General features: G+C 37.2%; 2 protein-coding genes across 2 annotated transcripts in view; one reads left to right on the top strand and one right to left on the bottom strand.

The window, feature by feature from the left end:
* Nucleotides 1-897: 897 nt before the first annotated feature.
* Nucleotides 898-20877, top strand: daam1a (dishevelled associated activator of morphogenesis 1a). The gene is made up of 25 exons (XM_046856265.1): nt 898-1127; nt 5868-6080; nt 6679-6768; nt 7382-7453; nt 7722-7816; nt 8063-8396; nt 8994-9104; nt 9245-9348; nt 9455-9521; nt 9609-9726; nt 9839-9977; nt 10475-10533; nt 11488-11675; nt 11838-12116; nt 14118-14225; nt 15711-15805; nt 16346-16430; nt 17092-17198; nt 17454-17542; nt 17967-18135; nt 18231-18338; nt 18430-18490; nt 18658-18789; nt 19806-19976; nt 20131-20877. Exons 2-25 carry the CDS (start codon nt 5898-5900, stop codon nt 20338-20340), a joined length of 3174 nt encoding a protein of 1057 aa, XP_046712221.1. The 5' UTR covers nt 898-1127; nt 5868-5897; the 3' UTR covers nt 20341-20877.
* A 1882-nt stretch (nt 20878-22759) lies between these two features.
* Nucleotides 22760-26710, bottom strand: part of LOC124389676 (G-protein coupled receptor 135) — a 4413-nt gene continuing 462 nt past the window's right edge. Inside the window, exon 1 of the mRNA XM_046855093.1 lies at nt 22760-26710. This exon is cut by the window's right edge and continues 462 nt beyond it. Coding sequence (XP_046711049.1) covers nt 25581-26710 — 1130 coding nt within the window. The 3' untranslated portion in view covers nt 22760-25580.

Genomic DNA, 26710 nt, shown 5'->3' with positions numbered 1-26710 from the left:
ATTGCTTTTGCACTATTTGAACACAAATCCATTGTTCCATTGTTTATAACTCATCAGTCTGCATTTAATAGTTTTTTTTTTTACTTTCACCATCTGCTCAAATCCTGAAACACCCTTAAGATCTGCTTTCACATCATGAATACTTATATTTTGTGCAGAGAACAACAAAAAAAAACCTAAAATAAAATGCAATGTAAAAGCAAAGTGGCTTGGAGTCTCATTTGCTAGAACCGGTTTCAGGGCTGGTTAGTGTTCTTAGTCATGCTTTTAGATGTCTCTGAGGCAAAATATTTCTAGGTTTAGGGTTTTGAAATACATTAGCACAAGCACTAAATTTACACCATACTTTAAATATGTAATTGTAATTGATCAGAATGGTGTAAAAACAGCAGCTCTGACTTTATTGCAGCTACATTTTACAGGTTAATAATAATAACAATAATAATAATAATAATAATAATAATAATAATAATAATAAAAATCGATTAAAAAACATGAGTGGTCACTAATTTGTGTGCGGAAACGTTTTCCATTTCTCCAGTGTCAGCTGTTTTGTCTTACAAACATTACATGTATTTATAAATTGAGAATAAACACAACTTTTTCTTCTATAATAAATAAAATATGCCGTTGTAACCGTTGGCTAATTGCTGTCAAATGACACACTAAAGCCAAGCCTCCTTTTACTAGGACTTCAGGTTACATGTACACACCCTAATGAATGAAACGGTCATATTTAATATGAATGATAATGTGCTGGGTGTAAATATGGGCTCAGAACAAAACTCCTGCTGTAACACTTTTATAGAGAACGTTACAATATTTCCTCCAATCAGAGAGAGAGAGAGTGGGCAGGGCAAAGAACGAGTGGGACAAACTGAGAACAGCTCGGTGTGTGTTCACACTGCTGAAGCAGAGAGAGGAGACACACAGTGTGTCAAACCCCTGTAGATGATCAGACTCGTGTAAAGGAAGGCGGTAGGGTGAAAGTGCACTACACCCGACTAGGCAGAAGGATTTGGGCTGGATTAAGGGTGTGGTGTGGATTGAGACAATGCCGTGGAGTTTAAACACATAGAGCAGGGCAGGTTTAAGCTGCTCCTTCACACAGACTCATACCTGCACAGGTAAATACTACTTATTATAATAATACTTATTATTATTATTATTATTATTATTATTATTATTAATAAATAAATATTAATAATAATAATAATAATAATAATAATAATAATAATAATAAATCATTGAAACAAACTTCAGTTTCGACAGATAAAAGGGCACTAAACTCCCAAACTCTCTTTCCCATTGCTCTTTGTACTTTGCTGTGTGTGTGTGTGTGTGTGTGTGTGTGTGTGTGTGTTTGCCATTTCCATCCTCTACTCGTTAAAGTGACTCAAGCAGAAAGGCACTCCGTACACACACACACACACACACACACACACACACACACACACACACACACACACACTAAATGGAATGAAACTGGTGTACATTTCTCACCTGGGCGTGACAGTATCTCTCTGTATCTTTCTACATCTCTCTCTCTCTCTCTCTCTCTCTCTCTCTCTCTCTCTCAGTGATTTGGGACACAGGTGAAATTTGTCAAAGTGCTGTACTTTCATCAGTTTGTAAATTTAATCCCCAGGACATTTCAGGAGGATTTGTAATAAATTGGATATGTAATGAGTAACTCTGTCTCTCTGTGTAGTAATCTGACTCTGTCTGTTCATCAGATTATTTGCCTATTACCCTGTTTATCTGTTTAATAATCTCTCACTCGCTCTATCAAATAATCTGTTTCTTTTTTAATAATCTGACTCCCTTCTAATGATCGGTCTCATTGTCTATTATTCTGTTCAGTAATGTCTTAATCTGCCTGTCAAATAATCCGTCTGTCTGTCTAATAACCTGTTTATTTCTCTATTAATTCTGTCTCTCTTTCTATTAATCTATCAGTCAACTAATACTGTGTGATTCAGTCAATTCAACTGATTCTCAGTCTAATAATGTCTCTTTGTAATCTGTCTGTCTACAAATCTGTCTGTCTGACCTTCTCATTTTCTCACATTATTCTGAGTATGGTAGCTGCAGGCAGACAGTCCTGACATGTGTTTCAAATATGTAATGTTTTTGTTGCTGTATTTAGGGCATGTTGTGTACAGACGATAGCGCTCTCACCTCTGCTCTTTTCCTGCTTCACCTGAATTCAGTTTCTGTTTGGGTATCAAGAGACTTGTTTTGCTATCGCTTTTCTTCTAAACAAGGAGCTGCTTGTGTGACTGATCGAGTCGATGCTAAAAATGTTCAAAGGTTTTGCTCTTATATTTGCGTTGCAGTCATAACATCTGTGTCCATATTCTAGTTGTATAAAACCTTTTAAATTACATAAAAAACCTACACTGGCTAAAGTCACTAAAATTAGTGTAGGTGAGGTTGTAAGTAAATATGAATCTTAAGGTGAAGGTGTGAAATTAATATCCTATAGAAAAGAAAAGTACACATGCTACATACAGTATAAACACAGGGAAATGATGCTGGGATATGACCTTTGATATTTCTCGGCCTGAAGATTGTAGCCTAAATTCAGATCTCTAATTTAATTTAATTTCTCAATTATAATTTATAATCTGCTGCTCTGATCTTCTCCACTGAGTTACGACTGACACCCGAATTCCATTTCATAGATAACTATTGCCAGGCAAACTTGGTGTAAATATACGCTTTTGTTTGGTCAACATTAATTTCTGCTGTTTTGAAAACAGAGTTGATCTAAAACATGCACTGCTTTTTGTCTCATTGAGAACAAAAAACCGAGGTAATTTTTCCAACATCTGGGAATTTTTGTAAATGTAATTCCTAGGAAATATCCTTCCTGAGAGAAAGCTATAAATATTTAATTTCTTTACTCCTGATATCTCCTGTGAGAGATTTTCGAGTGCTTTTCTCTTATTGACCTTCTTTAGGTCATGGCCTGGTGATTTATTGTTATTTGGAGACGCTGCGTTCTAGCTTTGTGTGAGCAAAGACATTTCTCACAAAGTAATAAAACACCCTGAAGCTGCAGGTCTTCACCCACCTGGGAATCACTGAATCAGTTTTCAGCAGCCGAAGAAGAGTTTTCACTCTAAAACTTTTTTCCTCACCCTTCGAAATAATGAAGATTTTAAAGAAATAAACTCCTTTGTGGTAAAATTGTACTCGAGCAGGAATCAAATTAAATATATACTATTTATTTTTCTTTTTTTAATAATGGTGTAATGGCAGAAACGTGTCCTTAAGCCACCTGTAAATAGGATTCACAATAAATGTCAGTTTATTTCCAAGAATTTCTCCAAAAGTAGCACATCTTTATTTTTACACAAGGTTTTTGGTATATAGTGTGTAAGCTCATATAGGAAGTAAAAAAAAGAAGTGATCCAATATGAGCTCTGGCCATTTTGCATTGAAGAGGATGAATTTCTTGTGAAGTTGACATTGGAAAATCATTAATTATTCAGACATTGTTCCACTACCAAGCTTTGTGCCTTTAAACAGCAATTTACAGGATATAATTGAAATATATTATGATGTTAGTTTTTGTTAGCAAGTATAAAGACTAGCATGTATACAATTGTCAAGTATGTGTAAACAATAACAACAGTTCATTCAGCCTTGGACTGACAGAGGGGTGTATCCAAAATCAAGGACATTCCTACTATTCAGCAAGAACAATCTGACTTTGAACAACTTCCTTTTATGCCCTCTTTCTAGAGCAACAGACATACTACTGAATATACAGATTATCCTCCTAATCCCAGCCTCATCATATCAGAACATTACCTCTGACTAGTATAATTACTGTACTACAGTATACTGGAGAGTGTGTCCACCCCAGGAGTGTATATTTCCAGTGGTGTAGTGGGGTATTCTCATGTTATATAGTATGTGAGTGTAAATGATTGTAAATGGCTATATACTGTATTTACTGTAGTTTAGTATAGAATATTTAGCATTTCCCCTAGATAGTAAACCTTTTATATTTTAGCACAATGTAACTAACCACGTCCCCTAGATACTAAACCTGTTGTAGTATTATAGTACCAGTGTATTTGATCTTGTGCTCTAGAGTGTAAATGTCATGGACTATAGTGGAGTGTGTTTGAACATGAATTCTTAGTAGTATATTTACTATACTTTGGCACAGAGTAGTGTATTCCAAATGCAACTTTACTGTAGTATAATAAACTGTGTTAGTATAGTGGAGTATATAAGAGTGTGGGGTATTTACTGTAGTATAGTGGAGTATATAAGAGTGTGGGGTATTTACTGTAGTATAGTGGAGTATATAAGAGTGTGATGTATTTACTGTAGTATAGTGGAGTATATATGAGTGTTGTATATTTACTGTAGTATAGTGGAGTATGTAAGAGTGTGGTGTATCTACTGTAGTATAGTGGAGTATATATGAGTGTTGTATATTTAATGTAGTATAGTGGAGTATATAAGAGTGTGGTGTATCTACTGTAGTATAGTGGAGTATATAAGAGTGTGGGGTATTTACTGTAGTATAGTGGAGTATATAAGAGTGTGATGTATTTACTGTAGTATAGTGGAGTATATATGAGTGTTGTATATTTACTGTAGTATAGTGGAGTATGTAAGAGTGTGTATATTTACTGTAGTATAGTGGAGTATATATGAGTGTTGTATATTTACTGTAGTATAGTGGAGTATATAAGAGTGTGATGTATTTACTGTAGTATAGTGGAGTATATATGAGTGTTGTATATTTACTGTAGTATAGTGGAGTATGTAAGAGTGTGTATATTTACTGTAGTATAGTGGAGTATATATGAGTGTTGTATATTTACTGTAGTATAGTGGAGTATATAAGAGTGTGATGTATTTACTGTAGTATAGTGGAGTATATATGAGTGTTGTATATTTACTGTAGTATAGTGGAGTATATAAGAGTGTGGGGTATTTACTGTAGTATAGTGGAGTATGTAAGAGTGTGTATATTTACTGTAGTATAGTGGAGTATATATGAGTGTTGTATATTTACTGTAGTATAGTGGAGTATATAAGAGTGTGATGTATTTACTGTAGTATAGTGGAGTATATATGAGTGTTGTATATTTACTGTAGTATAGTGGAGTATGTAAGAGTGTGATGTATTTACTGTAGTATAGTGGAGTATATATGAGTGTTGTATATTTACTGTAGTATAGTGGAGTATATAAGAGTGTGATGTATTTACTGTAGTATAGTGGAGTATATATGAGTGTTGTATATTTACTGTAGTATAGTGGAGTATATAAGAGTGTGGTATTTACTGTAGTATAGTGGAGTATATATGAGTGTTGTGTATTTAATGTAGTATAGTGGAGTATATAAGAGTGTGGTGTATTTACTGTAGTATAGTGGAGTATATATGAGTGTTGTGTATTTAATGTAGTATAGTGGAGTATATAAGAGTGTGGTGTATTTACTGTAGTATAGTGGAGTATATAAGAGTGTGGTGTATCTACTATAGTATAGTGGAGTATATAAGAGTGTGGTGTATTTACTGTAGTATAGTGGAGTATATAAGAGTGTGGTGTATCTACTGTAGTATAGTGGAGTATATAAGAGTGTGGTGTATTTACTGTAGTATAGTGGAGTATATAAGAGTGTGGTGTATTTACTGTAGTATAGTGGAGTGTCTGAGTGTTGTATATTTAATGTAGTATAGTGGAGTATGGTATGTGAACATGACCCCGGAGTATACATTATCTGTAGGAGTGTATTTGAAGATGGTGACAGATGTAACACATCAGAACATACTAAAATGATGTGTATGTTTAAAACACAAATGTTGACCTGTATGTGTGTTTGATCTCCAGGATCTGGCTGTGTCATACTGTGATGCAGCAATGACTCCTCATAAGCAGTCATCTCGCAGCTGGACCTCCATCCTGTGCTGCTTTAAGAGAAGCGAGCAACCTGAGATCACCTACAGCGTCAGCCATGACACCAACATCACTCTACATGGGATGGAGCCCGGGCTGCCCATCCCTCCCAGTGAGGAGCTGGATGCTATATTCTCTGAGCTTGTGGTGCGTATTCTACTTCTTCTTACTCTTACTGCTTCTGATTGGAGTTTTGGGTAAAAAACTTTTGTTTAAACGTATCTGTGTAGCAATCTCACAAAGTGTGAAGATTTTTATTCATATTTTACTTTTATTGATGATTTAAAATGGATCTTTTTGATGCAGATAGATGTTTGCTGAAGAATGGAGAGAGAGCCTTGTGGATAATTGTAAAGCTTGTACTGTATGTGTGTGTGTGTGTGTGTGTGCGCGTGTGTGTGTGCGTGTGTGTGTGTGCGTGTGTGTGTGTGTATGTCTGTGTGTGTGTCTATTTTAGTTTTTCTTACCATTGCACTTCCAGATCATTTTCTTTCCAAGAATATTATCCTGTGTCCTTGACATTTGTTTGTGGTATGAATTTTAAAGCTTACATTTCCATAACTGTATTTTTTTTTTTATCCAGATACAAACATGACTACATTCCAGAGAACTCGTTGGAAAATTCGTCATCTAAAATATCTACTGTGAACACATGCGACTGTGTGAATTTACCTTTTTGGCCAACTGCTTTTTCAATTCTATGTTTTTGATATGTTTGGGGTTTTTTTTGTGTTTCCTCCATTAGGATGAACTGGACCTCACCGAAACGCACCGAGCCGCCATGTTTGCTCTCCCTGCTGAGAAGAAATGGCAGATATACTGCAGCAACAAGATGGTAAGAGTATGTGTAAATAAGTGAAGGACAACAGGAGATGAAAAGAGATGATGAATGTGAGGAGTGTGAGTTATATTTGATATGAGGGAAAGTGCAGGACAGAGGGAGGAAGAGTGAAGGGACGAGGAAGAAAGCGAGTAAAAGATATGTTTAATCTTTTGGAGAGAAAGAAGAAGGGAGAACAATGCAATTAAAAGGTAATAAAATAGACTAATGAAGAGAGAGAGGGGACAGAGATTCAGGGACACTCTATTCAGTGTTATAGCACTTTAATGTCGTGCACTGGACAGCGTTTTTATGCATGAGTTAATGAGAATTGTATTTACTTTTTTATACTTTATTAATATTATTTATTACAACGTTGCGTTGTAGTTTTGGTGACTGTTAAATATTTTATCTTTGGGTTTATTTGGAAAGTTTGAATGTCACTGTGTAGTGAAAAAAACTCGCTTCTTCTCTTTCCAACATCCACATCAGCGAAAGGATTAAACTCCCTCATCTGCTAACAGTTAAAACAGAATTCACAGCCACGTGGCTTTGACGTCTTTACACGTCTTTACACCTTAAAGAATCGATCGATCAAACAAATGTTATTTTTCTGATGATCTTTCAGGAACAGGAGGAGAATAAAGGAGCGATAAGTTCGCCTAAATATTACATCGACCAGATCAACTTAATGGCTGCTGTGAGACACACACACACACACACACACACACACACACACACACACACACACACACACATATTTATTGATATTAAATTAATATTTATTTATTGAGGTTTCTTTTTTTATTACTTTCTGCTGAAGAAGGTTAAACAGGTCACACATAGAGCACTTATACATAATGTTATTTGTAGGAATGATATTCAGCGTGTATACAGTATCATATATATATATATATATATTACATCATGTCATATCATAAACTCTGTATGCTGGTGCTGTTCCTCAGAAAAAGACGCTTATGGCTACAGAGAAGGAGGATGAAGAGCAGAGGAGCAAATCTATTGAGGGATTAAAGACAGCGTTAAGGACACAACCCATGAGGTAAACACACAAACACACACACACACACACACACACACACACACACACCATTATATTCTTACATAGAAGAATAACTCTTCTCAATGTGTTCTCTTCTCTTTTTCTCTTCTCTTCTCTTCTCTTCTCTTCTCTTCTCTCTTCTCTTCTCTTCTCGTCTCGTCTCGTCTCTTCTCCACACGCTGATATAATGACTGTATTTAATAAAGATAGTTTAGTATATAAATCATCTCTTCTCTCCGTCTGCAGTTTTGTGACCCAGTTCATCGACGAGGACGGCCTGACCTGTCTGCTGAACTTCCTGAAGAACATGGACTACGAGACAAACGAGTCTCAGATCCACACCTCAATGATCGGGTGCATCAAGGCTCTGATGAACAACTCTAAAGGTCGCTCCCATGTCCTGGCCCACCCTGAGAGCATCAACATCATCGCTCAGAGCCTCAGCACCGAGAACATCCGCACCAAAGTGGCTGTGCTGGAGATCCTGGCTGCCGTGTGTCTTGTCCCTGGCGGCCATCGCAAAGTGCTGGAGGCAATGATACACTATCAGAGATACGCCAGCGAGAGGACGCGCTTCCAGGTGGGACACGGAGCAGGACAGCGTTTTTATTTTTAAATCTTTACACATTATATAATATACAAATCCCCTTTTCAATACATTTACTCCTTTTTATATCAGACTCAAATATTTCTTTCTTTCTGGTTTTCCTTGTTTCTTTGTTTTTTCTTTTGTTGCCTTCTTTGTTTTTATTTTCCTTCCTTCCTTCCTTCCTTCCTTCCTTCCTTCCTTTCCTTCCTTCCTTCCTTCCTTCCTTCCATCCTTCCTTCCTTCCTTCCTTCCTTCCATCCTTCCTTCCTTCCTTCCTTCCTTCCTTCCTTCCTTCCTTCCGTCCTTTTTCCTTCCTTCCTTCCTTCCTTCCTTCCTTCCTTCCTTCCTTCCTTCCTTCCTTCCTTCCTTCCTTCCTTCTTCCTTCCTTCTTCCTTCCATCCTTTTTCCTTCTTCCTTCCTTCCTTCCTTCCTTCCTTCCTTCCTTCCTTCCTTCCTTCCTTTTTCCTTCCTTCCTTCCTTCCTTCCTTCCTTCCTTCCTTCCTTCCTTTTTCCTTCCTTCCTTCCTTCCTTCCTTCCTTCCTTCCTTTCGTCCTTTTTCCTTCCTTTCTTCCTTCCTTCTTCTTTCAGTCTCTGGTGAATGAGTTGGACAGGAGTACGGGTCGTTACAGAGACGAGGTGAACCTGAAGACCACTGTCATGTTCTTCATTAATGCTGTGCTTAGTCAGGGAGCTGGAGAGGTGAGGCTGTGTGTGTGTGTGTGTGTGTGTGTGTGTGTGTGTGTGTGTGTGTGTGTGTGTGTGTGTGTGTGTTTGTATGTGGGTCATACAGGAAGTGAAACAATAATCAGAATGACTTTGAGTGAATATTTTACGTGCAGTCGAGTCTGGACTTCAGGATTCACTTACGCTACGAGTTCCTCATGCTGGGAATCCAACCGGTCATCGACAAACTCCGGAGTCATGAGAACGAGACGCTGGACCGGTAAGAGCTCAGTTTTCTCTCTGCAGCTTCTTAATCCCACAACCCACAATTTAACATCTGCAGCCATTCTACTGTAATGACTAGTCCACTCTATTTACTCTTCCAGGCATCTGGACTACTTTGAAATGAAGAGAAACGAGGATGAGTTGGAAATGGCCAAACGCTTTGAGAATGTAAGTGTACATGGTGCTGATGTCGTTTTCATTTCCTCCTCTGTGAAAATCAGATCGAGTTATGGATGTTGTCTTTGTTGTTTTTAGGTTCATGTCAACACTAAAAGTGCGTCACAGGTGTTTGAGCTCATCCGAAAAAGAATCAACCACACTGAGGCCTTTCCACACTTTATCTCCATCCTCCAGCACTGTCTGCACATGCCCTGTGAGCTACATCAACAACACCACCATTGCTAACAACAACAACAACAACAACAACAACAACAATGATAATAATAATGTGTATAATGCTTATAGAGTGATTTCCCTCTGTACAGATAAGTGGAGTGGGAACATGGTACACTACTGGCTCCTCCTCGACCGAATCGTCCAGCAGATCGTCCTACAGACAGATAAAGGTCACGATCCTGATGTTGCACCACTAGAGAACTTCAACGTGAAGAACGTGGTGAAAATGTGAGTGGAGGTGTTCTTCATCTTATTCTTTCTCAAATTTTATGCAAAAAAACAATACAGAAAATACATTTTTAACCTTTATTAACTTATTACTTTCATTTATAATGATATTATATTACATTATTTATATTATACTATATTACATTAGATTAGATTAGATTAGATTAGATTATAATTTCAACCTTCAAAATGTAAAAACTTTACTTAATTTGTGTTTTATTTGTCAAAAAAGGTTATTAAGGCATATTGAAGTAGATTTTCATCCAATTGAAAAAATAAAAAAACATTTTAATAATATAATTGTAATATTTTTTATTAATATAAAATAGTTTGGGTTTTGTTTAGTCTTTAATCTCTCTCTCTCTCTCTCTCTCTCTCTCTCTCTCTCTCTCTCTCTCTCTCTCTCTCTCTCTCTCTCTCTCTCTCTCTCTCTCTCTCTCTCTCTCTCTCTCTCTCTCTCTCTCTCTCTCTTTCTCTCTCTCTGTAAACCCTGACAGGTTGGTGAATGAAAATGAGGTGAAACAGTGGAAAGAGCAGGCAGAGAAGACGAGGAAAGGTAATGTAAAGAAAGCACTGTGAGCACTGACCCTGATTTCTACCTCCTGATCATCCATTCAGTCCCCTTTAAAGCAGCTGTTCACAAACATCAAAGACTCGTGCTGACACATCTGTATTTCACTTAAACGCTGTGAGAAAAATCAGCAGAGGTTTTACACGGCATCAAATCATTATTTATTGCTTATTTATTTATTTGTTGTTTATTTATTTATTTATTTATTTATTTATTTATTTATTTATTTATTTATTTATTTATTTATTTATCCATCAAACATCCAATCAATTGTCTCCACATATACAATATAGCCAAAAGTATTGGAACACCTGAATCTTCAATACATATCATGAAATTTTGTCTTCACTTGACTTGACTGTGTGTGTGTGTGTGTGTGTGTGTGTGTGTGTGTGTGTGTGTGTGTGTGTGTGTGCATGATGGTGGTTTAATAAACCACCTAAAACTTACATTCCATATTCCAAAATAATTTTGTATGCATAAATGAATTTACAGCACATGTAAGTAGTTTAATCACATTAGCGTTAATTCTCTGTATCGCTCCACCACACTGTTACAGAATTCCTCTGCCAGCTCGATACAGCAGGAGAAAACAGTCCTTGTTTGGATTTAATGCCTCACAGCTTTAATTAAAATGTAATCAGACTCTAATTTAATTTCTGTAAACACACAGACCACAATCAGGGTTTTAGCAACAATCAGCAGTTAAATACAAAAAACTGGATCATAAAATGTCCATCTATATAAAAAAAAAAAAAAAGGTTTGTGTATGTCATGAAAATGTCACGTACTTTAAAAGCAAAGTTCTTCCACCATTAAAGCTTCTCTTCAGAACCCAGTAACATGAGAGCTTCCTTTCAGAGACAGTTCTAACTCTACAAACTAGATGATCTGATCAGTAAACAGATGGTCAGTAAATGTTGGGTTATTTGCATGCAGAACAGAGTGAGCTGCAGCAGAAGCTGGAGAAAAAGGAACGAGAGTGTGAAGTGAAGGCGCAGGAGAAAGAGGAGATGATGCAGACCCTCAGTAAAATGAAGGAGAAACTGGAGAAGGAGAACAACGAACACAAACTCACCAAACAGCAAGTGGCTTCACTCATGGCTCAGCTTCAGCAGCTCAGTAATGTAGGAACAAAACCACACACACACACACACACACACACACACACACACACACACACACACACACACACACACACACACACATACACACACACACACACACACACACAGATTCTATATAACATTTATATAAATGTGCTTCCTCAATGTGTTCCTTTCTTTTAGAGAGCATTTGTTCCTGGAGCACCTTCTCATGTTCCTGAAACTCCTGGTGCTCCCTCTGCTCCTTTACCTTCAGCTGCGGGTCTTGCTCCTCCTCCTCCTCCTGCTCTCACTACTCCAGGTGGGATTCCTCCTCCTCCTCCACCTCCTCCTCCTCCAGGAGCTCCTCCACCTCCCCCTGGACTTCTATTCGGTTCTCTTGGATCCTCAGGACAGAAGAAAAAGGACATTCCTCAACCTTCAAACCCACTTAAGTCCTTCAACTGGGCCAAACTTAATGAGGTGAAACTGATAATAACTTTGATTTCAACAAGGACTTATATATCAGCACTGATTCAGATATCAACACTGATTCAGATATCAACACTGACTCATATATCAGCACTGACTCATATATCAACACTGACTCAGATATCAACACTGACTCATATATCAACACTGAATCAGATATCAGCACTGACTCATATATCAACACTGACTAATATATCAAAACTGATTCAGATATCAACACTGACTCATATATCAACACTGACTAATATATCAACACTGATTCAGATATCAACACTGACTCATATATCAGCACTGACTCATATATCAACACTGATTCAGATATCAACACTGACTCATATATCAACACTGACTCATATATCAACACTGACTCATATATCAAAACTGATTCAGATATCAACACTGACTCATATATCAACACTGACTAATATATCAACACTGATTCAGATATCAACACTGACTCATATATCAGCACTGACTCATATATCAACACTGACTCATATATCAACACTGATTCAGATATCAACACTGACTCATATATCAACACTGACTCATATATCAACACTGATTCAGATATCAACACTGACTCATATCAGCACTGACTCATATATCAACACTGACTCATATATCAAAACTGATTCAGATATCAACACTGACTCATATATCAACACTGACTCAGATATCAACACTGACTCATATATCAACACTGAATCAGATATCAGCACTGACTCATATATCAACACTGATTAATATATCAAAACTGATTCAGATATCAACACTGACTCATATATCAACACTGACTAATATATCAACACTGATTCAGATATCAACACTGACTCATATATCAGCACTGACTCATATATCAACACTGATTAATATATCAAAACTGATTCAGATATCAACACTGAATCAGATATCAGCACTGACTCATATATCAACACTGATTAATATATCAAAACTGATTCAGATATCAACACTGACTCATATCAACACTGACTAATATATCAACACTGATTCAGATATCAACACTGACTCATATATCAGCACTGACTCATATATCAACACTGATTCAGATATCAACACTGACTCATATATCAACACTGACTCATATATCAACACTGACTCATATATCAAAACTGATTCAGATATCAACACTGACTCATATATCAACACTGACTAATATATCAACACTGATTCAGATATCAACACTGACTCATATATCAACACTGACTCATATATCAACACTGACTCATATATCAACACTGATTCAGATATCAACACTGACTCATATATCAACACTGACTCATATATCAACACTGATTCAGATATCAACACTGACTCATATATCAGCACTGACTCAAATATCAACACTGACTCATATATCAAAACTGATTCAGATATCAACACTGACTCATATATCAACACTGACTCATATATCAACACTGACTCATATATCAACACTGAATCAGATATCAGCACTGACTCATATATCAACACTGATTCAGATATCAACACTGACTCATATATCAGCACTGACTCATATATCAACACTGACTCATATATCAGCACTGACTCATATATCAACACTGACTCATATATCAACACTGACTCAGATATCAACACTGACTCATATATCAGCACTGACTCATATATCAACACTGACTCATATATCAGCACTGAATCAGATATCAGCACTGACTCATATATCAGCACTGAATCAATATCAACACTGAATCCGATATCAACACTGACACAGATATCAGCACTGACTCATATATCAACACTGATTTAGATATTAACACTGACTCAGATATCAGCACTGACTCAGATATCAGCACTGATAAGAAATTGAAACAACTACATTAAAAACAGCCAATTCCTAACAAAAACAACAACAATAATAATAATAATCATTATTATAATAATGTTTACTTTCAGAGGAACTTCTCCAAAGTCCAGTGCTTATAGACCTGCTGTTGTGTTTGTCACCTGTAGAACAAGCTAGAAGGAACCTTGTGGACAGAGCTGGACGATATCAAAATTTTTAAAGTTCTGGACCTGGAGGACATTGAGAGAACGTTTTCAGCCTACCAGAGACAGCTGGTATGAGTCTAGTGACAACCACAACAACAGCCCTGAAAATACCATCAGGATGAGTGAATGTGCAGACGGGTCAAACTTTCTGTTAGCAATTATTCCGTTTATCTGCCATGCAAACAGCAGACGTTTGTGATAAAAGAAAACATTCTGGAATAAAACTCTGCTCGGAGAAACATGCTATTCTAGTCTGTGAGCCAGATGCTTGTTCTGACATAACATTTAATTCTGTGTGTGTGTGTGTGTGTGTGTGTGTGTGTGTGTGTGTGATAGAGTATAGCCCCAGGTTTATAGTGTGTGCCATTTAGTTTTGATTAGTTAGAGTGTCATATTTTTTATTGTTGTGGTAACACAACACAGCTGGAGATTTATTACACACACACATAAACACTGAAACACATTTATTTTACATTTATTGCATTTACATAAAGTTGTTTGTGTTCACCTTATTGTCATTTAGAGCTTTTTTTTTTTTTTTTTACATTGATTTAATCCCACATTTCAGATCTGTATTCCGGCAGTTTATTAGTATTTTTAGATGCTATAAAACACTACGTTCTATTGAAATATATTAACATAAATATGCTGCATACTTATTTTTTCTCTTGGTATCGTAGTCAGTTGGAAGCTCAGATAACTAGAAAATGTTAGGTGATCTAAAATATTAGCAAAGATACAATCAGTATATAATTATAAGTCTATCATGAGTAAATTTCACATCTCAGCATATAAATTTAACACTACAACATGAGCCCAATAGGATCCTGGGCAGAACGTCTTTTGTGGTTGCAAAGCATCACATAGTTCAGACTTACTATTAAAAGGTTTAATTTACATTTTTTTTGTATCAATTAATTTATTTGCATTTTTAATCAACGTCTTTTTATTATGAAGGTAAAAAATTTGCCAGCAAAACATAGTACACTTTAAAAAAAACAAAAGATTTTATTAACCATTTTCCAGATAAACATTTTCCATAAATATTTTAATAAATAGATTTATTTGTTATATAGCAGAGGTAACTTTACATGTCTATTGTTAGTTAAGTAGATCGTATACTGTTAAACAGAAAACAATCGATTTGTATCAGAAATCTTTCAAGGTAGACATTAGGGAGGGGCAGTGGGCGGGGCCTCCAGACAGTGTCATTTAATATAGGAGAGTTTGAAATACCTGCACAGACATTGGTTGACTTACATGCTGTCTATATTCTCTTTTTCTGGGTATGTTCCAGCGTACATTTTGTTTGTTTTACCCATCTCACAGTCCCACTGAGCTCTAGTGTCATCAGATGCTATGAAATGTGTTTCTTTAATGCAAAAAAAAAAGCCAGAATGAAATGGAAAGGCTTTAGAAAAGTGTGTGTGCACAATACTGACTCTAATTGTGACACTGCTTCTGATTCGTATAAAACAGTCCTGTTTCAAAGTTCTTTGACATACAGTAATAAAGCAACAAATTAGCTTCATCTGCGCTTCCATCTCTCTGCAGAAAGACACTGGTGATGACACAGCTGCAAAGAAAGTGAAGGAGCTGTCGGTTATTGACGGCCGCCGAGCACAAAACTGCAACATCCTCCTGTCACGGTGCGTCTGGATCGCAGTGTGTTACTGTACACACACTTATTTCTGTTTTTTTGGTTAAAAAAGTCTTATGTGCATCACTTAAGAAAATATTAATTTATATGGAAAAAAAGTGGTGAAAATATAATATTAATTATGATTAATTATAATCAAGATAATCAAGATGCATAGCTACAATTAATATACATACAATAAATTCTATACAGTATTAAATCATAAATATTTTTAAAAGTATATATATATATATATATATATATATATATATATATATATATATATTTTTTTTTTGCTTGTATACTATTATATAAAAAAAACATTTTCAATCGAGATAATAAAGATCTACATTTAATAAACAAACAATTCATTACATACAAAATATAATTATGCAAAATTTTCCTTAAAATAATATTGAGATTTATTTCTTTATTATAGAAATGTTTTAATGTGTTTAATATCTGTACTAATATCGCTAATAATAGGTACTATATAATTTGTTATTTTATTTTAATTTACGTGTTATTAATGCTTAAAATTGTACGGCAGGTTAAAGTTGAACAATGATGAGATTAAGAAGGCCATAATGACCATGGACGAGCAGGAGGACCTTCCCAAAGACATGCTGGAACAGGTGATTATCATCAGCTGATACTAATATACTGATAGAAGTGGCACTGAAACAAATATCTGCACATCAAATGAGCACAAAGTTTAGAAAAGATGTTGTTATTTATCATCCACGCTGCGTCCAGGACTCCATGGAATGGAGTTTATGTGTGTCCATGGAATAGTCCATGTGTGTATTTCTGAGACTTTGAAAGTCTGTGAATAATAAAAACAATAGGGCAGGAGAAAGAAATGTGTAAAAGGAAACATGTGGGGTTTGATCACATGCCCATTACTTACAGGCAGGAGAATGATATAAAAGAGATTTATTAGAATTTATCCAACTCACCTCTATACATTTTAATTAGATCGAGTTTCTATAAAGGAGAAAAGCACCAGCAAATCTTACAACTTTTAACAGTCATTTACTGTTGTGATAGAGGGCAGTTGGTAATCCCACTTATCAGCATGTGCTTTAACATAATTACCTCAATTAACATGTATGTGGGCGTGGCTTCGGGAGGAAGAGCAATTGGAGTTGCAAAGAAGTGGGCGGGGCCAGATACACAATGACTTTAAGTAGACTTTATGCAAATGAGAAATAATGCACTGAATAAATATTATGTATTAGCAAATTTATTTGTGTGTGTGTGTGTGTGTGTGTGTGTGTGTGTGTCATTGCCCAGTTGTTGAAGTTTGTTCCAGAGAAGAGTGACATAGACCTTCTTGAGGAGCACAAACATGAGCTGGACAGAATGGCCAAAGCCGACCGCTTCTTCTACGACATGAGCAGGTTTAAACACACATACACACACACACACACACACACACACACACACACACACACACACACACACACACTCACACAATCTGACACTGAAGACTCCTCCCATAAATCTCCTTCCAAATCACTAAATAAACAGATTTTACACAAAACTACACACAGCAGATGCACACAAACTGATTTTATTAATTGTTTTATTGAACTTTCAGTGATTTGGGTTTTTTTTGTGTGGATTTATGAAATGCATTTTGGTCCAACCCACAGGATAAATCATTATCAGCAAAAACTGCAGTCGCTCTACTTTAAAAAGAAGTTTGCTGAAAGAGTTGCAGACATCAAGCCAAAGATTGAAGGTGTGTTTCTGCAGAAATTACTTTTTAATTATTTATATATATTGTAATTATGACATTATAACATTATGAGTGGTGAAGTGAAAAACACTGATTTCTTCATCATGGCATCTGTTAGTGTGTGGGTTTAGTTTATTAGGCAGCAAGTGAACATTTTATCCTGATGTGTTAGAAGCAGGACAAATTAGCAAGTGTTAAGATCTGGTTCAGAGCATCTCCAAAACTGCAGCTCTTGTGGGATGTTCCTGGTCTGCAGTGTTTAAAATCTATCAAAAGTGCTCCAGGAAAGGAACAGTGGTTGTGGGCTGACGAGGCTCATTGATGCACGTGAGGAGCGAAGGCTGGTCCGTGTGTTCCGATCCAACAGACGAACTCCTGTAGCTCAAACCGCTGAAGAAGTTCATCTAAAGTGTTTTTCATGTTTCAGCTCTCAGTCAGGCATGTTCAGAGGTGCTACAGAGTCAAAACCTGCGCCAGCTCCTGGAGGTCATCTTGGCTCTTGGGAACTACATGAACAAAGGTCAAAGGGGAAACGCGTACGGCTTCAAAATTTCCTCGCTCAACAAGATCGCTGACACCAAGTCCAGCATCGACAAGTGAGGAGCACAACACACACTAATTTGCTGACATCATTCTTTCCAGATCGTCATTGTTCAGTCGTTTGTGTGTGTGTGTGTGTGTGTGTCAATAGGAATATCACTCTGCTCCATTACTTGATCATGATCTTAGAGCAGAAATTTCCCAAAGTGGCGCTGTTTTATAACGACCTGCAGAATGTCCCAGAGGCTGCAAAAGTCAAGTAAGTGCCGAAACACACACACACACACACACACACACACACACACACACACACACACTGAATTGATATGTGCTATATTTCACTCCTTTAGCATGACAGAATTGGAGAAAGACATGAATAACCTGCGCAGCGGCCTAAAGAGTATGGAGGCGGTGAGTAACACACCAACACACACATTTTTATGATCGGTTTAATACAGGATAAAGTCTGATTTTGTGTGTGTGTGTGTTTGTGTGTGTTTGTGTGTGTGTGTGTGTGTGTGTGTGTGTGTGTGTGTGTGTGTGTGTGTGTGTGTGTGTGTGTGTGTGTGTTTGAACAGGAGCTCGAGTACCAGAAGACTCGTCCCCAGGACTCAGGTGATAAGTTTGTGTCTGTGGTCAGTCAGTTCATCACGGTGGCAGGATTCAGCTTCTCAGAGGTGGAAGATTCACTACAGGAGGCCAAGGAGACGGTAATAATAAGAGTGGGATGAAGGATCATCAGACGTGTGTGATAGATAGATGGATGCATTGATGAATGGATGGATGGATGGATGGATGGATGGATGGATGGATGGATGGATGGATGGATGGATGATAAAATGTTAGATTGTTAAACTGACAGAATGACAGAAGGAGGGATGGATGGATGGATGGATGGATGGATGGATGGATGGATGGATGGATGGATGGATGGATGGATAAATTGATGGATGGATGGTTGGATGGATGGATGGATGGATGGATGGATGGATAATAAAATGTTAGATTGTTAAACTGACAGAATGACAGAAGGATGGATGGATGGATGGATGGATGGATGGATGGATGGATGGATAAATTGATGGATGGATGGTTGGATGGATGGATGGAGGGATGGATGGATGGATGGATTGATGATAAAATGTTAGATTGTTAAACTGACATAATGATGGAAGGATGGATGGATGGATGGATGGATGGATGGATGGATGGATAAATTGATGGATGGTTGGATGGATGGATGGATGGATGGATGGATGGATGATAGATGGATGAAAAGATGGATGGATGGATGACATATTGTTACACTGTTAAACTGACAGGATGATGGAAAGATCTCTCACATGTGGAACTCGAGACGTTTCTCTGTAGCCACGCTGCTTTCTAATGGACGTTCAAACCTTCAAAGTCCCGCATGTGAGGCGTAAATCAGACATAAATCATTACTCTTCCCAGGTTCTGGAGTCACATCGAGCAGATTCGCTTGCAGATTTGGATTTATGGTGTTTTTAACGGAGCCTTTATGACTACTGATCATTTTAAATAATATTTCTGATTGAACTTTACAGTAAATAATTGAAAGCATTTGGTCTTCATGATGCATTTGATCGTATTCTTAACCAAAACTTATGGACAACAAAAATGGTGGCATGAGGTGCATTAATGATGGTGCAGTGTGTGCAGCTGCAGTGACTTTCTTTTTCTTCACTGTCCTCCTCTTCTTCAGTTCCAGAAGGTGGTGAAAGTGTACGGTGAGGAACCGAGCTCGGTGCAGCCTGACGACTTCTTCAGGATCTTTGATCAGTTCCTGCAGGCGTTCGCTGAAGCCAAACAAGATAACGAGAACATCCGCAAACGAAAGGAGGAGGAGGAGCGCAGGGCTCGCCTGGAGGCTCAGGTACAACACTGTCACCACTTAGCACCTTTTCTCTGAAGGTGCTCGCTGTTGCTGTGTACATACTTTGGCTTGACTTTTATTAGCAAGAAATCGAAGCTTTTTTGATTTTTTAATTCTAATTGCTCTTTTGTTCTCTTTTTTCTTTGTTCCTCAGATGAAGGAGCAGAGGGAAAAGGAGCGAAAGGCGCGTAAAGCGAAGGAGAACTGTGAGGAGGACGGCGAGTTTGACGACCTCGTCTCCGCCCTGCGATCCGGAGAAGTGTTCGACAAAGATCTGAGCAAAATGAAACGCAACCGCAAACGAGCAAACACTCAGCCGCTCGAAACGAGCCGAGAAAGACCCGTCGGCAAATTCAATCTCTGAGGAAAACCTGCACTATTTTAGAGACGAACTTATTCTAACGAGTCAAGAGAAAAAGAAAGAGAGAGAATATTGTATAATGTTGCACTGCAGTGGCCTGGTAGCTAATCAGCTATTCTGCCATTCATCAGAAATTAGCAGGAACAATAAAAACAAACCCCTTGTGGGGAGACACATGGATGTGTTACATGTAAAGGAGCTTAGCAGCTGAATTTCCAGTGTTAAAACTGATGTATTGTGAATATTGTATGCATGTGCATGTATGTGCCATATTAATGATAAACGAACATTTTGCTTGCGCGCGCGCGTGCGTGCGTGTGTGTGTGTGTGTGTGTGAATGAAAACGTGCCAAAGCTGCCACCTTTCGGTGACCTCCAAGTATTGCACCTTCTCAATATGAACGATTACGAATGATTATTATTATTATTTTTTTTTTTTATCTCTATTGGAAATAAGGGCTAATTCGGATTATCTGTGTATGTTTTCACTCTCACTGTTAATGTGTATTTGGTTTGTTAGTGATAAAAATGTTGCCACAGACACACTCAGTGTTTTTCCTGCTGTCACACACCTGATCATTATCAGTCAGCTCATTAACACACACTTCATAAGAGTGTAACAGGTGTTCTGAAGTGTTCATTTACAGCCTCCCAAAGTTCTACTCAATAACATATAATACAGAGGCAACAACAACAACAACAACAACAACAACAACAACAACGTGAGAGCTGAGGAACTGTGTACTGGTGTGTTTTCAGGCTGGTGAGGAAACTGTTGATCCCTTGTTTCTCAACATTAAATATAACTAATATACAGATTAAACATACATTAACCCTCAAGTCTTTTATGGTTTCTGAGACACGTGCATGACACGTGTATGTTCCTTTTGTTTCTATGCAACTAACTTAGTAATGTAACAGTATAAAGAGTAACTTTGATCAAACAAATCTATAAATGTCCAGATGTTCCATTTGATTTCTATTTAAAACAAATCCTCTCTCAGCATGAAGGACACTTCGTTTCTCCAAACATTCAGCTGAAATACTTTGACGTGCCTTTCATAAAACTTGCCAAAAAAGTGCCAAAGTTGGAGATTTCATTACGATCCAGTTCATTCCAGAGAAGTTCAATACTCTGTGTTTCTACACTTTTCAACTGCCACTATATAAATGAATTCAGAGAAAATCTCAATGTGTAAACAGATGTTACATTTACTTTTGTCCTAATTGAAAAGTTTTGCAAAAAAAAACAAAAAACAAACCCACAATAATGCAAAATAAACAGTATAAGAGCTCAAACCGACGTCTTTAGAAGTTCTACGCAACAAATCTTTAAAATGATGAGATTATTAGGAGGGAAAATGCAATTTTAAAGGGAAAACAACTTAATAATAAAAAAAATATATATATATATTTATATATATATAGGCTATATTTAAGTCGCTGTAATCTTTGTGTGTGTTTATACGTGTCTGTATGAATGTAAATCATCTCGTAGGATTCGTTTTTGTGGTCATGATTTTCTGATTGTTGTTGTTGATGCTGTTGAATGCTTTTTATTAATGTTCTTTTTGTTGTTGTTGTTGTTTACATGGATTCTTAGTTTCTTTATTTAAAATCAGTTTTCATTTTGAAAAAAGAAAAAAAAAAAACCTAATTATGATGCATCAGGAGTTTCAGCAACTGATTTAATTGTTAAATCTGATATTAATATTTATAACAATATGACAAATTATGGAGCTGAAACATAGAAAGAAGCCCAGGATAAAAATTTCTGATTTAGATATAAATATTTGTGTAATAAATGTAGTAGATATACAGTATTTCACAAAAGTGAGTACACCAGCAACCTTTTTTAGACAATAATATATGTTGAGTTATTTTTAGAGGACAGTAAATCTGTACTGCTATACAATCTGCATATTAAATATTCTAAAATATCTAATCTAATCTAAAATATATCCACGTTTCATCAATAGCATTGTTCCTTGAGTAGATACTAAAATAATTACTGAAACGTGAGGGGTGCACTTACTTTTGTAAGATACTGTATATCCTTGGTTTTTGGTTCTAACGTGATCTGGAGAGAAAATAAATTTAAGAGTGAGACGATAAGGAGGAAAATGTGCTTCTTTTTTTTCAGACATCAGTAACCTTTAGTGTCTTAAAGGAGGAAATGATTTTGTAGAAAGAAAACTATAGAAAAGTTCCTGAGATTCCTTCAATGCATTTGCTTTATAAAGTGTGAAAGAGTGTGTAATGCAGCAAAAACTTCTGAACTTTTCAGTGGGAATGAATGAGTTCTGTTCATATATATATATATATATATATATATATATATATATATATATATATATATATATAGGAATTTTAACATGTAGTATAATTTCCATGACTGATTTTCGGCTAAATTAATGATATAAACTCTGCATAAGTGTCACGTTTATTCCTATCAGAAAAAAGAATTCCAGGTTTACCCCTGAATGATCCGACTGCATTATTTGTGAGTGTGTATGACCTGCGTACGTGTGCTGCACAAACTCCAAATGTACATTAAGTTCCTTCTTAATTTCTATAACTGTTTATTATAGAACCGTTTACTGTTTAATTTCTGTTTATGGCTCGTATCTCCAGGAGAAATCTAAGAGAGTGATTTCCAGACATCCATCGTGTTTGGAATAATTTAATTTAAAGCCTAAATCTCTGAGTCCTTTCAAGGTTTTGGTCAAATTAATGATGAACATGAATAATTAATACACACAGCTTGTACTTTGTCGGATCAAAAAAAACATCTTTATTGTGTAAACAGTTTGCTAAACATGTTTTTACCCCCAGTGTCCCTCTGGTTTTGATCAGCGTGCATGCTTGTGTGCACAATACCTCTAAAAAAACTGATTGTATATTATTTATATTATGTATATTATGTAAAAATGTGTGTGTGCGCATGTGTGTTGCAACTAAAAAGGATCAAAGAAATAAATTTAAATTTCAATAAGCAAATTGTTCAGCTCTTATTCATCTGTTTGTTTCTTAGTGCAATGAGGAAATCTTTGCTTTTTAACTCGAGGAAGGGAGACGGGGAGAATCATAACACCTGTCATACTGTAACAATGTTATACTGTAACACTGTCATACTGCAACAGTCATACTATAACACTGTCATACTGTAACACTGTCATACTTTAACACTGTCATACTGCAACAGTCATACTGTAACGCTGTCATACTGTAACACTGTCATACTGTAACACTGTCATACTGCAACAGTCATACTGTAACGCTGTCATACTGTAACACTGTCATACTGCAACAGTCAGACTGTAACACTGTCATACTGTAACACTGTCATACTGTAACACTGTCATACTGCAACAGTCATACTGTAACACTGTCATACTTTAACACTGTCATACTGCAACAGTCATACTGTAACACTGTCATACTGCAACAGTCATACTATAGCACTGTCATACTGTAACACTGTCATACTGTAACACTGTCATACTTTAACACTGTCATACTGCAACAGTCAGACCGTAACACTGTCATACTGTAACACTGTCATACTGCAACACTGTCATACTGTAACGCTGTCATACTGCAACACTCGCATACTGCAACAGTCATACTGTAACCCTGTCATACTGCAACGCTCGCATACTGCAACACTGTAACAGTACAATATTGTAATGTAATGGTGCAGTGATGTAACTATATATCACTGCAATAGTTTAACATTGTACAACTGTAATGCTACAACAGTGTAACTGTGTACCACAGCACCATAACACTGTAATGATGTAACACTGTAAAAGTGCAACATTCTGACTCTGTAACACTATGACACTGTAATAGCTTAAAATTGTTATGCTGTAACACTATAAATGCATAATTGTGTAACACTCTGATGCCACTTCACTGTAACAGAGTAACACTGAAATGGTTTACTCTAATACTGTAACAGTGTTACAGTGTAACGCACTAATAGTGTGAACTGTGTATTAGAATGTTAGTGTTACACCATTACACTATTACCGTGTTATTGCTTTATAGTGGGAACAATGTATTAGAGTGTTACAGTTTTACCGGATCTTACATTATAACACTGTAACAGTGTAAATTCCAGAGGTGTAAAAGCTATACATGTAACACTGTAACAGTGTAATAGTTTATGCAAAAGTGTAACATTATAACTATCATTTCCCATAAAAAAAACTGTAAATCATAATATTTTAAGAAAAACACCTGTAAAACTGTAACGGTGTAATAGTGTAACACTATAATGCCATAACACTATAACACTGTACTGATGTAACACTGTAATAACAACGCTGTAACAATGTAGCAGTGTAATATTGTACGGCTCTATGGCATTTTAGTACAAACAGTGTATTAGAGTGTTACAGTTTTACACTATTACAGTGTTACACATTAACATTGTAACATTTTGACAGGGTAACATCGTAATGTAACGTTGATTGACATTCGTTTCGATTAAAATTTCTGTCTTATTGAACAAAACTGCTGTAAATTGTTACAATCAATGTTACAAGAAATTTTCAAACTATTTCACTTGTTTTATCTCTAAATTGGAGAGAAAATGAAGACTATTGTATATATTCTTAGTTTGATTTTGGTTTTCTGAGATCTGCAATCCTCATTGTAAACTGTTGTTGGGGTTTAGTCCCTCTGCACAGCTCATTTAAAACCACGCTTGCTGTAATATTATTCTTTTAAACATGATATGAATAATTAATTTATTTTCGTTTAAAACCGGGGACACATATACAGATACGTCTCCTTGTATAACAGTGTAAAATGGATTTGAGGCTTTTGGTGAGAGAAAGTTTTTTGTCTGTTTTCTATTTTAATGATGTTATTAGACTTTTGCTGCATGTAATCTGGGGAATTTTTATAAGGACGTATTCAACTATAACAACACAATTAAGTAACCTTGCTGCTTGTTTACAGAGGCGAATGGCGAAATTTTAAACTGGCGCTTTAAATGATAAGGTGGTAATAATAAAAAAAGAGAAAAGTGTTAAGACTGTCCCACGTCTCCCCCACGATAAATAGCTGTAGGCCAAAATCTTTTTTATTTCATCCACAGTGTTGTGGCGCGGTCACACGCCCCCTGGTGTCGAGTTTGGCACATTTAAAAATGTCGTAAACATTAATCAAGACATTTATAACCCAGTCTACTGTTTATAAACCCAACGAGTCATTCGGAAATAAAGAAAAAAATCAGAGACTGGTATTCGCCGTGTCGTGTTTCGGTTCTTGTCCGAGCTCGGTGGCCGTGTCCAGATGTGCATCTGTGCAGAAGAACACAGCTGGATTCTTGCAGGCCCACATGGCCACCTCTCCGCCATTGGCCGGGCTCGAGGATGACACTCGACTGTTTCCACCGGCACGCGTCCCTGTTATGTATCGCTCACGTATTGCGTGCGAACGTGACGCCGTTCTTCTGCGTGTGCGAGTCTGAGCAGACAGATAAGCAGCCATGTTTCTAGTCCTGTATCCTTCCTCACGGCTGCGACCCAGCAGCATGGAGATGTTGGGGTTCCTCATGGCGTAAATGAGAGGGTTGATAGCTCCATTTGCCCATGCCATACACACGGCCACGGCGTCCATGGCCGGGTTGAAGGTGTAATCTCCGATCGCCGTGACAATCCCCATGAGGCAGTACGGACCCCAGCAGAAGATGATGAAGACGATCATGATCAGAACGGTCGTAGCCGTCCTCATCTCACTGTAGAAGCGGAGCAGGTGCGCGTACGTGGTGACGGGTCGTACCCGGATCTCGGAGAGACGCACCGTTTTGCAGATGTTGTAGTGGCAGAAGCACATCAGTGCGAATGGAAGGAGGTAGCACACAATGATTAGGGACACGCTGTAGACCGTGCCCATGCGGGACGTCCCGGAGTGGAAAACGTACATGCAGTGGTAAAATCCGTGCTTGTGAACAACAAGGTGTTCCGATGTCCGTAGGAGGAGATACCACGGAAAAGAGAAAATCACCGCTGACAGCCAGACGGCCACCAGCAGCTGGATAGCCTTCTTCCTCCCAATCTTCTCCTGCGGTTGCCTGACAATGGCGTAATACCGATCGAAGGAGATGAGCGTCATGGTGAGGGTGGAGATGATCCCAAAGCAGGTGTTAAAGAACCCGTTGGCGATGCAAAAGCGCTCACCAAACAGCCAAGCACCGTCCTTACTGAACAGCATGATGAAAGAGAACGGCAAGCAGAGCACAGCTGTGAGGAAGTCAGACAGTGAGAGGGACATGATGAATGCGTTGGTGACCGTCCTGAGCTGCCGGTGTTTGATGATCACAATCACTACGGCCGAGTTTCCTAAGCTGGAGAGCAGAA

This window comes from Silurus meridionalis, chromosome 8 (genome assembly GCF_014805685.1).
Source record: "Silurus meridionalis isolate SWU-2019-XX chromosome 8, ASM1480568v1, whole genome shotgun sequence".
Classification (NCBI taxonomy): domain Eukaryota; kingdom Metazoa; phylum Chordata; class Actinopteri; order Siluriformes; family Siluridae; genus Silurus; species Silurus meridionalis.
Note: the sequence above shows the minus strand (reverse complement) of the source record. Positions and strands in the feature narration are given on the sequence as shown.